The 14,446-nt window shown below is 39.4% G+C and overlaps 1 protein-coding gene across 6 annotated transcripts in view; it reads right to left on the bottom strand.

Moving 5' to 3' along the window:
- Nucleotides 1-14,446, bottom strand: part of mast4 (microtubule associated serine/threonine kinase family member 4) — a 70,712-nt gene that overhangs the window by 28,960 nt on the left and 27,306 nt on the right. For 5 of the 6 annotated variants that reach the window (XM_026296843.1, XM_026296846.1, XM_026296844.1 and 2 more), the window contains exon 4: nt 10,414-10,445. In XM_026296843.1, coding sequence (XP_026152628.1) covers nt 10,414-10,445 — 32 coding nt within the window. Of the gene's footprint in view, nt 1-4,180; nt 4,262-5,634; nt 5,734-10,413; nt 10,446-14,446 lie in introns of those variants that run through there. The other variant, XM_026296850.1, reaches the window with a different exon arrangement.

The raw sequence follows: 14,446 nt of genomic DNA, 5'->3' as shown, positions 1-14,446 counted from the left end.
AGCCTTCAATTAGCAATGATTCTGCTAACTACACTTTTGAATTAAAATATCAGAAAGTAAAAACTACTGTACAGCTCAAAGACTCGTCAACAAAAGGATTATGTTGTCTGACCAGAAACACAAAGACATCCTCTTCATGCTGCTATAAGACACGGAAACGTAGCAGATGTTCTGAGACAATTTCCAAAAAACACACAGATACTCGAGAACAATTTCACAGCAGAATTACCAAGGGGGTGGTGATGTGACACATTTCCATATATACACGCAAGGATAAAGACAAACAGACCACCAAAGTCTAGCACTGGCTCTGCTGTCATATGAAGGTCATTAGGATGGGGGTTCAAAGCTGTGAGGTAACCCAGTAAGACCTGAGGATCTTCAGGATGCTGCGGATGAGTCTAATAAATTGCCAAGTGCAGTGCAAAGGATTCAAAAGCTCAGCAAGCGAGACAGAGGAGGAAGACCACCAGGACTCACACACAACCACTGCTTCTACTTACATGTACTTCTTCTGTAATAAATTGTTATCAGAAGGCATTTTTGTCATATAAAGCCTGTGTGTGTCTGTGTGTGTGTGTGTGTTCTGGGTGGCTCAGTCCATCTCCCTAAAGGCCACTGTGACAGCCTTCACTCTAATTATGGCTCTGCTCTGTTTCTGTGTTCCACATAAGAAACGACGGTTCAGATGGTTCAAAGTCAAACTTGCACAGAGCAGCTTGAAGACGGAGGTGACCGACAGTGTTGAGTCTAACAACACAACCGCAAGATGTTGGTGACTGTCTTCTTCCTGACTTATGGCAACTTTCTCATGCTCTTGAAAATAAAAATAAAAATCACTGTGGTTTTTCTTTTCTTTAGGGAGATATGAAAACTTAGTAGTATATATGTAGTGGTGTGAAAAAGTGTTGGCCCCCTTCCTGATTTCTTATTCTTTTGCATGTTTGTCACACTTTCATGTTTCAGATCATCAAACAAATTTAATTAAATACTAGTCAAAGATAACACAAGTAAATACATCATGCAGTTTTTAAATGAAGGTTTTTATTATGAAGGGAAAACAAAATCCAAAACTACATGACCCTGTGTGAAAAAGTCTTTGCCCCCTAAACCTAATAACTGGTTGGGCCTCCCTTAGCAGCAACAATTGCAATCAAGCGTTTGCGATAACTTGCAATGAGTCTGTTACAGCGCTGTGGAGGAATTCTGGCCACTCATCTTTGCAGAATTGTTGTAATTCAGCCACATTGCAGGGTTTTCGAGCATGAACCACCTTTTTAAGGTCATGCCACAGCATCTCAATCAGATTCAGGTCAGGACTTTGATTAGGCCACTCCAGAGTCTTCATTTTGTTTTTCTTCAGCCATCATTCAGAGGTGGACTTGCTGGTGTGTTTTGGATCATTGTCCTGCTGCAGAACAAAAGTTCGCTTCAGCTTGAGGTCATGAACAGATGGCCGGACATTCTCCTTCAGGATTTTTTGGTAGACAGCAGAATTCATGGTTCCATTTATCACAGCAAGTCTTCCAGGTCCTTAAGCAAGGTCTTTTGTGACCCCTTGGATGAGTCGTCGCTGTGCTCTTGGGGTAATTTTGGTTGGCAGGCCACTCCTGGGAAGGTTCTCCATTGTTCCATGTTTTCGCCATTTGTAGATAATGGCTCTCACTGTGGTTCGCTGCAGTCCCAAAGCTTTAGAAATGGCTTTATAACCTTTTCCAGACCTCAGTTACTTTCTTTCTCATTTGTTTTTGAATTTCTTTGAATCTCGGCATGATGTCTAGCTTTTGAGGATCTTTTGGTCTACTTCACTTTGACAGACAGGTCCTATTTAAGTGATTTCTTGATTGCGAACAAGTGTGGCAGTAATCAGGCCTGGGTGTGGCTGGAGGAAATGAACTCAGGTGTGATAAACCAGAGTTAAATTATGTCTTAACGGGGGGGAGAAACACTTTTTCACACAGGCCCATGTAGTTTTGGATTTTGTTTTCCCTTAATAATAAAAACCTTCATTTAAAAACTGCATGATGTGTTTACTTGTGTTATCTTTGACTAATATTTAAATTCGTTTGATGATATGAAACAAAGTGTGACAAACATGCAAAAGAATAAAAAAAAAAAAAAAAATCAGGAAGGGGGCCAACACTTTTTCACACCACTTGTTTCCATTCATCACCACTTGTATGTTTCTAGGAGCAAAGAAAAATAATTAATAGAACTATTAGCACTTTCATAAAAGACCCTACTATAATGACTCACAGGGGATAAGATGTAATTCTTTTCAGCAAAGTCATTAGCACAATTACTAACCGATTATAATTCATAAATCTTGGGAAAGGTCGGCATGAATCTCTCTTTGCTGAGAAATTCAGATGCCGGTTAACTTTTTCACTGTTAGCCTGGAATTTTCCAGCTAAGCAAATAAATCTGCAGTTTTCAAACCAGGTGCTGCACTGCACTGATGTCAGCATCATTTACACCTGCAATAACTGATTGTTTTGGTCGTTTGTGGGAAGAGGAAATGACAAATCCAGTCAGCACACTCCTATTAACTCGGTTTTGGCCTCCACCAACTGGTTTCACTGCTAAATTCTCTACTATATTCACCAGCTTTTTACTACATGTGTCTGTCTGCTGTTTGATATTGTTTTCATAGTACTGACCCATAAATCTATAGTATCTAATTCCCCTTATGTAACAAGCTTTAGACAAAAACCTGAAAACAACATATTACAATTATTGCAAATTCCATTCTTAAGATTGAATTGAAATTCTAGACATACCTTCAGCATCCTCAGATGCAACTGACTGCCCAGTACTGTGGTAAAATAAAGCTCTAGGATAATATAAACTATAATGTATGTATGATTTGGGCTTCTTGTTTAAAAATCATGACACAAAGCACCGTAACACCAAACCCTGTGTTTTGGTATATGGTGGAATACAACTGGAAATGTCAATAAAAAAAAAAAAAAGAAAGCCTCTCCACATTCTTGTATGGATCTGACTCACTAAAATGCCTGCTCCACTTGACTATCTATGAAAGCTGAGCAGAACAAGAGGAGACCAGAGGTGACATAGGTGGGTGTTTCGTGCTATTCATTGATACAGTAAATGCTGAAAATTGAGTGTTTTGAATGAGCTGAAAATAAAAAAAAATATATCCCAGTTTTATTCTAACCATTTATGTGTCAGAAGCAGTGCAAGTAAAGCTAACCTAACCTATACCTGAGAGACAGGTTGCACCCAAAAAGTCCTGTTTTTTTTTTTTCTTCCAGTTAAGAGAAGCTACTGAAGAAAGTACATTTTACTATCAGATGTTAAAACAGTAAATCTGCACTTTAGGAAAGGAAATCCATCTTTAGCTATAACCAGTGGTGTTTCCTTTGAATGCACAAATTATATTTGTGTGTAAGTATAATAATAGTCAAAGTCAAAGACAGAGACAAAGCAGACAAGACTCTAAACTGTCAGGTCATCCAGAGTCCCTGGATCACAGGTCCCCTTTTCATCCATTTGTCCAGACCTGAGTGGGTAACTGCTAATTATATAAACACTAGAAGCACAACAAGATGGCTTCAGCTTTAATGACCTATTTGAAAGCTAAACCCTAAAAGAAGTCTGTCCACAAACAGATTCAGAGCTTCTTTAGGGGTGAAATGTGGAGTTTGCCATCTCTGACATCACCAACATATGATAACCCCCGGAGAAATAATCATTTCAGTCTTCAAAAGTCTTCATGTTTGCTACCAGCACACACACATTTTCAACACTAATCACAAACTATAAAAGTTATTAAAAAATGAGCTTGAATGTTGAAGCGGTAATGAGAAATCTCAGTCTTTTACTGTTTCGAACACTCTTCATTCTTAAACGAATCAATCCAGCCGGGATTCACACAGATTGAGAACATTTTTCGCTTTGATGTACTGCAAATGCCACAAATCCTACTTAGCACATGAAAGAGGAGCAGCACAGAGAGGGGCAAGATGGGGGAAGGGGTGACACCATCAACATTATATAAGCACTCCTCTTTCAATATCATTTCAATGGCAGATGATTTTTGAAGGCCAGACTCAATACTCCAATCCAGCATTGTGACGCATGAACACAAGACTGACTCAAACATGCACTAACAGGTCTGTCAAAACAAAATAGCCATGTTTAAGGAACTCGTGCTTACCTCCAGAAATGAAACGCGTGCAACGGGCTGCACGGACTGCAAGGGCTAGTGGGAGTGGGGCTCAAGCTTCGGGGAGTGAGGCTGTAAGTTAAATGAAGTGTAGTGAATAGTTGTCTTTTATCATACAGGACAGAAACTTCCCTGGCCCTCCCCAACACAGCTCTGCCTCTGCCTAGATGAAGACAGCAGCATCACGAAGAGTAAATGTTTCCTGTCACACGAACTGAAATCATGTTTAAAGAGCAGGTTCCCAAGGCATTTGTCTGATCCGACAATGTTTACTTGACCCACAGGTCATTTTAATTCAGACAAGCACACTTTCTAAAATACCAGAGATCGTGAAGGAAGTTATAAATTCAACTAATTTCACTGCCACTAAATGCTTGAAATAAAGTAATAAGCAGCGGTTCTCCTGTTAGAATCGTACAGAAAGACTCGACGTAAATATGTGATGAGCACTGAGCCCTGTTTAAACTGAACTTTCAGCAGTGATGCTGCAGAACATCGGGTCATATAGAGGTGAGTAGATGTGGTGAGGCAAGTTTTACTGCAGTGGCAGTCCAGAATCATACCCCTGTGTGCCACATAACTCCATTACTGTGCAATGAGTATTAAAAACAATGAGCTTCACTGATGCAGTGGATGACATTTTAAACCAACATGGTGACGACTGCAGTCTGGAGAGTCCTGCTGCAATAAATACTTAATAGACCCAACATGTTAATTCACTAATGAAAACAGTCCTCAAAACTACTGTGTTTAGTCTGAGTATCTCAGTCGGGTTAGGGAAGTCAGAAAGTATCACTGCAGTGTCACTGAGACTCAACATCTGCAAATAAATCATAGTTTTCAAGCAGATTTCACACGGTCACTCGTCAGCCCAATTATGCCTCTGGATTGCAGGTTTTACAGGCTCAAATAAAAGGAACCATAACAAATGCCTTGTTGACCTAAATAAAAACGCATCAATTCAAAAGAATGATTGTGGCTGTGATGAAAGGGAAAACACACAGCTGTCAATGACTCTCTGCTTACTGACCACATCAACAAGCAGCCACAACACTCATCACAGGTGTGCTATGAGCATGTGTGTGTTTCCTGAGTGCACACTGCATGTTTATCTGTGTCACGCAGGCAAATAAAGCATGTTGTGCAGTTGCGGCACTCCTTTGCGTGACACGTTATCTGTCTGTTTATCACACACACACTCACAAGAAAACATAAATTTGTGCACACACACACACACGCACATATATATATATATATAAACACAAGCAAGCCACTGTTGCTGAGCTGACTTTACACTTCCTGCTGCAGATGCTGCTGCTAATGCTAACGCTGCAAGAGCTTAGAGCAACAGTGATAGACAACAACAGATATGACACAGAGACAGATGAAGCTGCACACTGCAGAGGAGATGCCTCCCCGACAGGACAACGGAGGAAAATACTCACTCTAGCGTCAGCCCTGGAATTCTCAGCCTCTCCCGCTGGGCTTTCATGGCTGAACTGTGCTCGTTTGCTCTATTGTGGTCATGATATGCATTCACACTGACTGCTTGCCTGCTGCCCCCCTGTACTGACAAAGAGCCAAACCCAGCCACCACAGTGCGATGAGACGGATTGGTTTTCTCTCCCCCAACAAAAAGGGAGGGGGTGAAAAGGGGGGGGGCACGGTTCTTGTTTTGGTCTTTCCACGTTCCACCTTGAAGCTGTCAAATGAAATCCTCAGTTGCCTGCGGAGGGCATGGAGGCAGGACAATACCCCTTCTTCCCTCCCCTAATACACGCCCCCTGCTCCTTCACAAATGCATGCACATTTGTGTACCCCCCACCACCACCACCACCACCACCACCACCACGACTCCTCCACCAGCTAGTGACTTGCTACGTAGCAGAAATCAATGCAATACATTAGATCTACATTTGCTCTGCTCCTCAACACGCAGTCACCTTGGCAGATGCTAGCACAAGGCATGCACCATACAATGCAGTGTCACCACAGCCACAGGGATGATGTCATCTTCCTCAGAAAAACATAATGCACCACTACCTGCTGCTAGTCCCCATCATTCAGCATACAGCAAGACAGAATGCACGTAGACACACCTGGCATCAAGGCAGAAAGGTAAAGATGAAGAAGAGATGCTATAACCTGAAACTGCAGGGGAAAAGAATTCAGTGTTTGTGCTTAAACTGGGAGGAATATTAGTATCGGCTGTGACTGTGGTATCAAGACTTCAGTCCCAAGTAATAAAGCATTATGACGCATCAGTGTCAAATCCCCTGCACAGATTTAAAACACGCCAGAGGTCACCGAGTATCATTAGTGAAAATCACCTGTGAGGCTTTTTTCCTCCAGACACTCACCTGCCAAACCATCACAATCCCAATAACTCAGAATGATTCAATGACTCGCTGCCAGGAAATTAAAGATGAACTAGTGCATGACAAAAAAAAAAAAAGGGGGGGGGGGAGGAGGGGGGGGGGGGGGGGGGGGAATCTTCACATAATTTGACAGCACACCGCAAAAAATGACGTGTAGTGTTTGCAATGAAAGCAGAGCAGACAACACTCTCCCTCACTCACTCGTCCAATGAATTCTTCATTACTACGAGCATGTTTGAAGAGCAAAGACAACAAACACTGCATTAAACACAGGACTGGTAATTGAGGCAGGCAGGAACTGGAGCATAAGCTGTAGAGTTACATCTAAAAGTAGAGCAGGTCAAGAGTGGGCTACACGCTAGGAGTCAACAATATTACAATTACACTGTAATATATTCAGGTGACCCATCACATTCAGTGAAAGCGAAAGTGACTTACAGTATATGGCCAAGTATGGAGACCCATACGCAGAACTTGCAATTTTCAGGTTACAAGTCCGACTCCCTATCCATTAGGCCACTACTGCCCCGACAAACAACAGAAACAGGCAGTAGATGATTCAGGACCCTCTTTTATTGTAGCTGCCAGAAGATTTTTCGAGACACATCAACATTTTAAGTGTGCTAGTATAACACTCTTCTCTAAAATATGTGTTGAGATATGCAGTGAAGTGAAGAGGATTCAAAAAGAGACTTCAGTATATATACTGAGAAAATGGGTAAATGTGAAGAAAAGCTGCAAACAACTGGGCAGTGAGGAGAATTTGACAAATTAAAACTAGGTAGAGATTTACATGAGGAAAATAGTGTATTAATTGTACCCGCTATGAGTCATCACAATATTATACAACAGAAGAAGAAATATTCAGTCAAGCTACTTTAATTTTTAATTTCGTCAGAGTGATTTTTTTTCGTGCAGGTGACTCACCAATAATGACGTACGACTGCTACTGTACCTGGGGTGAGCAAAACTTTCACTGACTCATAGCACAGTTCAGCCTGAATTCATTTGAAATTAGTTCGACATTGATGGAAGAAAAGTGGACCCACATCAGCCTTTGCAACAGTTTGATGCTAAAAGCTTTTAGTCAGACAGAAAATGGTTCAGAAAGCCAATCGTTTATACAAAACAATATTCCATCCCCCTAAACGTCGCTGGATTTGGAATTACTAATATGCACACCTTATTACCACTGTTTAATTAATGCCACACATCTTGTCTAAAGCTGCTCCATGGTGCCAATGTCTAATTGTGGTGACACTAAGAAAACAGTGTTAGTATTATCTTAGAACAAGGCATGCTCATTATGAAAACACATTATTCATTACAGTTATAATAGGCCAGTACAATGACACTGACAAGCATTTGTGATTATAACAATACTGAATAAGAACGACAGAAACACAATGGCTCATAGCCTTCATTGAACCCAAGTCATTTTTAGCAACTTTTGGCCACTAGGGGGCAGTACAACAAGTAGTAAACTTGACAAACTGCAAAATTATAAAATCAATAACTAAATTAAAAACAGGTTTCATTTAAATTATTGCAGCTTTAAAATTAAACTCCATAAAAACTCATTTGTGAAGGTTTACGGCAAAGTTGAGGAAAACAGCCATGTCAAAAAGTGAAAATATGCAACATAATCAAGTGTAACAACAATAAAAGCTCTATTTTTATTCTATTCTGAAAAATTAACATTAATATTGTTCATTGAGTTTTTTTTTTTATACAAATGTGGTATTATCCAACAATAGCTTGTCTGTCACTATCTGTTTTGGTGAACAGAGTGAGACACGAGTACAGCATTTAGTTTATCATAAAGAAGGAGAGAGAGAGAGAGCATGGTCTGTGATTCTATACAAGTTTGCTGGTGTGTGACAAAGACGTATTCTGCTGTTTAAAAAAGGTCAGAGTTTCACCACCAAAAACCACTCAGGTGAAGACTTTGGACTATACAATTTGTATCTTTCCCTGAAGCTAAGATTAGTAGTTTTTCCACTGGCTGATATAATAAACAACAAGTATGTCAACAAATACGTGCCAGAATTAACACCCAAGGATTTGGCAGCTATGAAATACACAAATTGCTAACCACTGACGATAGCTTTATGTCCAGAGATCCTGGCACCTTGACACTTTGACAGTTGACAGCATCTGTTTACTAGAGTATCACCATAAAAAGACCATGTAACCAAACCTACAGTCAACAGGTTCCTCTTTAATATCCTGTTGCATGGTAAAGCAGCCCAGGCAGCTTTGGTACTTTGGGAATGAAAGTGAAACGGGCTGTGTTTTGTGCTGATAATGAGAAATAGGAATATGATCTAATAAAATGCGTTTGAGATTCCAAAACATACAAAGGATTTATTTTCACTATTTAATTGGACCCAGCAAAAGACTTCCAGTTATTAAGGTCAGCCTATAAATAGTTTCCAGTAATCACTCAACTAGAATGTCTCATATTAAAAAGAGCTTCACACATGACATCATGTAAAAGGTCCAAGCCATCAGTGTTACGACTGTGGAGAAAAACAATAAAGTAAGGAGTGAATTGTTGCTATATAATTGGCATGCTGACAGCCAGCATGTTAATGGCATGAAATATTCAGTAGATGGCTCTCCATCACAGGGAAAACTCAGGAGTTCAGTGCTCTGCAGATGAGAAACACTGAGCTCCACGTATGGATGCAATATCTGCAGGGTCAGCTTGTTTTGTCATGCACTTTTCTTTCTGTAATTAGACGATATGTAGACGTGGAGTTTGACAGTGTCAGGCTTCACTGTGACCAACACTGTCTTTTTAAATGTTAAACAACATTAAGAGTTGTCTAACACAATGACATCAAACACACACACATGACACAGCAGTCACAGATTACAGATATAATTCTATCAATTATTAGAGTATCTGTTTCACAAAATACTGACTGCTTGATGCTTCTGTCGCTCAATCTCAATTAGACAAATTGGTAAAACTGCAGTTACGATGACTATGAAGCAGTCACATCCACGTTGTCATATCCAAACACCATTACTATGGTTACCAAGGTCACCTGAGGCTCTGGCGCTCCAAATATAAAATGGTGCAGTTGGTGATCTCACAGCAGCCTGTTAGCAATGGCTCACCTCTATTACATTACGTGCCCCCGCTGGTGAGGTGGCTGCAAGAGCAACAAGGTGTCATGTGTAAATCTTTCTCCACAATAAAATACATCAAACCAAACTACAACCAGTGTTTGGGAGGGCTTCTCTGCCTTCACATGCTGTATCTCACACCTGACCCACAGTGTCACTGGTAATAACCTGCTAGACAGAGCACTGGCCCACCAGCCTGCAGACAGTTTCTATACATCATGTCTTTCTAATGGCACATTATAAGAATAGTAGTCAATGATGTATTTCACTGTGAAAATTAACCTTAACTCAATTTTCCCAACTGAAGGTGGAATAAAAGGCTAATTTATCCACTTATTGCTCGTGACAGACTTAATTCAAGGGATAATTATCAAGCAATATTTGAAATCACTGAACTTCTGCAAACATCTTAAGATGACTTCTTACAGGAGTCTGATTAAACACAAATTTGTGCAGGGAGTTTCATTAGAAAAGGAAAAATTTAGAAACCTCGCACGTTGCATATTCAGAATGAACTCCTGCTGATGAACAGGTGAGCAATGAAGAAAACTCCAGGGGGAAAAAATTACAATAACAGCAATTTGGAAAATTAAGACACAGTATGCCTATTTGAGACTTGCACAGCAACTCCAGCTAAATTGTACTTTACCCAGTTTAACCATATGGATATAGATGTATATAAAACACATACAGTATATAGGTACTTACAAACTGCCTCTTCTAGGTAGACTCAGCTCTTTCTGTAAATAAAAAAGAAATAACAATTAAAACAGTACAAAAAGTAAGAATTGTAATATGCAAATTTGTGAAGTTTGTGTACATATTTATTTCTTACAAATGACCAGTGGTAAGCATATTCATTAGATATTTTAGAAACAATATTGACTGAGAAACTAAAGAAACATCAAACCCACAAATAACAAAAGAGGAAATTAAGGAAGTGACTGAGGTTTGGTAAAAAAAAAAAAAAAAAAAAAAATAGATGCCCATTATTCTGCTGTTGCAGCAGCAGTGTCTTTATAGCCACCATATGGAAGGAGATCACAGTGGTGATTTTCAGATATGTGAAACTGTTACATCCCATCACAGGCAACAGGGCAAGCCATTTAAAAACAGCATCTGGATTTCACTTAAATCAGACAACAGCTGGAGGCAAAATGAAGGCAACAAGAGGACTCCATTCCCCCAAACCCACTTGATAAAAAAAAAAAAACAAAAACAAAATGACTTGACTTTGGGAACATGCATCTGTGACACATAAACAAACATTTGAATGAAAATCAGTTCTCAAAAAAAGAAAAAACAAAGTCAGGTGAATACACAAAAACAATCAAAGGTCTGTCCTTTATTTTCTTTAAGATAATAGTCTCCATATGTTGCTAAAACATATGTAGAGGCAGAATCAGAGAGAGGTCGGGGTTTACTGTGGGTCCTGAAAGAATCCTGCATTAACATCAACAATGCCTCATTCTTGATGGATTATGCATTTCTCCCCAGCCTTGTTACTGACACAATAATACTGCAGCAGACATTTGCAGCACTGCACTATCCAGTCTTTGAATCAGCATGTTAACACAGTGTATAAGATCTATGTAAAGTTGTGTTAAACCAATGGCTTTTCCCCTGTTCAAATCCCATAATCACATTCAGAAATGTGGACCTGTTTCTGTTTTTCATCGTCTACCGCAGATGTTAATGGATGCAATCAGCTCAAAGGATAAAAAAAAAAACAAAAAAACAGAACAGGTATCACATCCCAGAGCATTTCATTAGTAATCATACTGAATCAGTAATAAACCTGACTGATCTACAGTGCACGGCAGGCCAATACAAAAGAAATGTCAATATTGAAATGTCAAATTTATGTTTGAGGTAATTTAGAAAATGTAAAAATTTCATAATGTGATTTTCAATTATCTGAATTTCCCCTCGGGCATTAAAAAAAAAAATCTTATCTACTGGGTAAATGTGGTGACAACAAATAAATATATATAAAGAGAAGTTAGAAACTGTTTTTTACCCTTTAACACCACCAACATGTGGCAAGCTGCAGGAGGCAGGATACATGCATGTGTGCTGTTCAGCTCCTCTACAGAAATTAAATGACATCTTTGGTTAAAATGCTCCAAAGACCATATTTCTCTGAAAGCTGCCAATAACACGAGTAAATACATCCTACCACAACTGATGCTACAGCATCTGCTGATGTGCCAGTGCCACATGGACAACCAAGCAAGCCAGCAGCCAACATCACCACCAGTGACAGACGAGCACAACGTGTACAGATCACTTTATCCCCCTTAGACTTAACTGCACTGCTGTTTAATTACTGTAGTTTCTTGTAAAAGGTAGCTTGTTTTATCAGCCTGACAGCATTTCCCTGTGCACTTCTATATCAGCGGAGTGAGACTAATACAGGACTGATTATTTTTGAAGTCTTCCTGCTGTAACAGAGGACTGATAAGTAACCAGGTTTTGGATCTGTTCTGTTTTGATCATTAGATGTTTTGTTATCTAATAAAAACCTGATAAGGATGAGGTCCAGCGTCAAGACACCGACTTGATGTGCATTGGCTGCTCCAGTCAGCAGAAAAAGTGCTAAGCCCCACTCTCCCTTTGCTATCAATTAGGGATTAATGTCTGGCTTCCCCTGCTGTCTACACAAGACCAAGGGCACAGAGTTTCCTTGGGAGACATGACCGCAACTCACACAACACTAATTACCAGCAGGGAATGACTTATACTGATGGGATATCCACCAATCACTGCTCACCAAGTCACAGCTTGAAGCTTATAATGACGCAAAGACAATTTAAGAGCAAAAACATAATTTAATGAAAAACATGTATTTATGTGAAATCAATTCATGCCTGAGGAAAACATTAACATAAAGGGAAATAAATACGCTGTGATGGAGATTTAGGCTTTTGATGTTTTACACTTTCACACCTTCCTGAATAAGCAAAGCTTGTGAAAAGAAAGAGGCAGGCGTATTCAACGTGCACCGCGTGACACGGGTTTTAATGAAACATGGTGAGACACATCCAAACTCTACGGTGCCTAATGTTTTGTTTTTTCTTTGTCTCAAAATAAGAGCAGCCCTTATCGAACAACAAATGAAGGCACTTTCCACCTTAAAAATAAATAGTGTCTTTCAAAAGATTATGCAAATCTACGATACCAGAAAAGATTCAAGTTACTGAAGCAAAAGTTCTGACATGTTTTCAAGCTCTTCACATAAACACATATATAAAGTATGCATATATAAGTGTTTCCATTAAAATGTGTGATCTCTGCAAAGCTGTTAAAACAGTAAGTGCATCAAAACCTTTCATCTCTTAAAGCAGAAGTCAGGAAAACAAACCGTAATAAACTTTATGTTTAATCGTCTCTTTATTCGATGATCTGTTCTGTGCTTGAGAGATGACATTACTTATGATATTTAGGATACAATAACATGATTAATCTGAAAGTATTTATTGTTCCACAGGGTAAATGTCAGTGAATGACTTCTAGCAACAACATTTCATTTTCCAAGACGCCACATCAAAGCTGCGGTGTTGCTCTTGTAAAAAGGCCTGTGTGTAATTCTTCATTAATTATTCCCCTTGATGTATTTTCCTACATCTCCAGATCAAACGTGTACTGAGAGTTTTACTGTGCTTTGCTGCTGACTGGTAGGAAAATCCCTATTGTCATATTAAGTCATAATGTCATCAAATCAACACCTTAAGTGATATCAGAGTAAAGAAAAGCTAAATCCCCCACATCCCCACTTTCCCTTTAGATAGTAGTTCATGTTCATGTGACTTCTTTAACCAGAGCCTGTTCTGATTCAGCACTGACAACATCTATATCACTTAACCTGGACCTACATGTAATTTTGACACCAAGAACGATTTTAAGTCGACATAAAAATCCAAAACCAAGTGTTCAATGTTTTATCTTTGCTGCTTTTAGGAAAGTGTTAATAACCGCTAATGGAGCGGTGAATGTAAGACGCTGTTTGCAGCGACTACCCTGGAGCCGAGTTATGAGACGAGCGTGGCAGGAGGCATCATCTTTCTTCTTAAAGACAAGAAGACGGTTTCAAACCAAAAGACACACACGATAATCTTCGGTAACCTAACCAACAAACTACACTTTTATCTGTTCAGTCTTTCTCAAAAGCATCAAGGCTAAGATGAGACAGATCAAAGATTAACAAGTATTTCCTGCTCACTCACAGGAGGATAAAGCGCCTTAAGTGGCCCCTGATCCTGTAGAGGGAGATAAAGTTTACATGGTTTATTTAAGCTTTTAATATTTTTGAGTCGAAACTTTTATCAAGACTACGAATGCTCTCTATAAAAACCTTTGACCTAAAAAAATAAGAGCACAAACACAAAACTGATACACCAGCACCTCCCTTCTCTGGTCGAAACGTCACTTTACTGATATTGTTTTCTTATTTTCTTCCCATTTACAGCACGTATGCTGCTTGTCACATGCTAAGGTCTAATAATGTGAATGACCACTGCAATTATTAGAGAAACGTTTTCACTATTGGTCCATTTATATCTTGTAAATTACTGGTCATCAGAGTGACCATCGGAACCACAAAATGATCTGAATTAAAGATTAAAAGATTAAAATTAAATCTTTGCTGCATCTAATCTAAAGTCAGAGTCAGAGACCTCAAGTGTATCTGGAGGTCACACAGATCAATAGAGCTGGTTATCTGCTCCCAACACATGTTTAG

The sequence above is a fragment of the Mastacembelus armatus genome, chromosome 12 (genome assembly GCF_900324485.2).
Source record: "Mastacembelus armatus chromosome 12, fMasArm1.2, whole genome shotgun sequence".
Lineage (NCBI taxonomy): Eukaryota > Metazoa > Chordata > Actinopteri > Synbranchiformes > Mastacembelidae > Mastacembelus > Mastacembelus armatus.
Note: the sequence above shows the minus strand (reverse complement) of the source record. Positions and strands in the feature narration are given on the sequence as shown.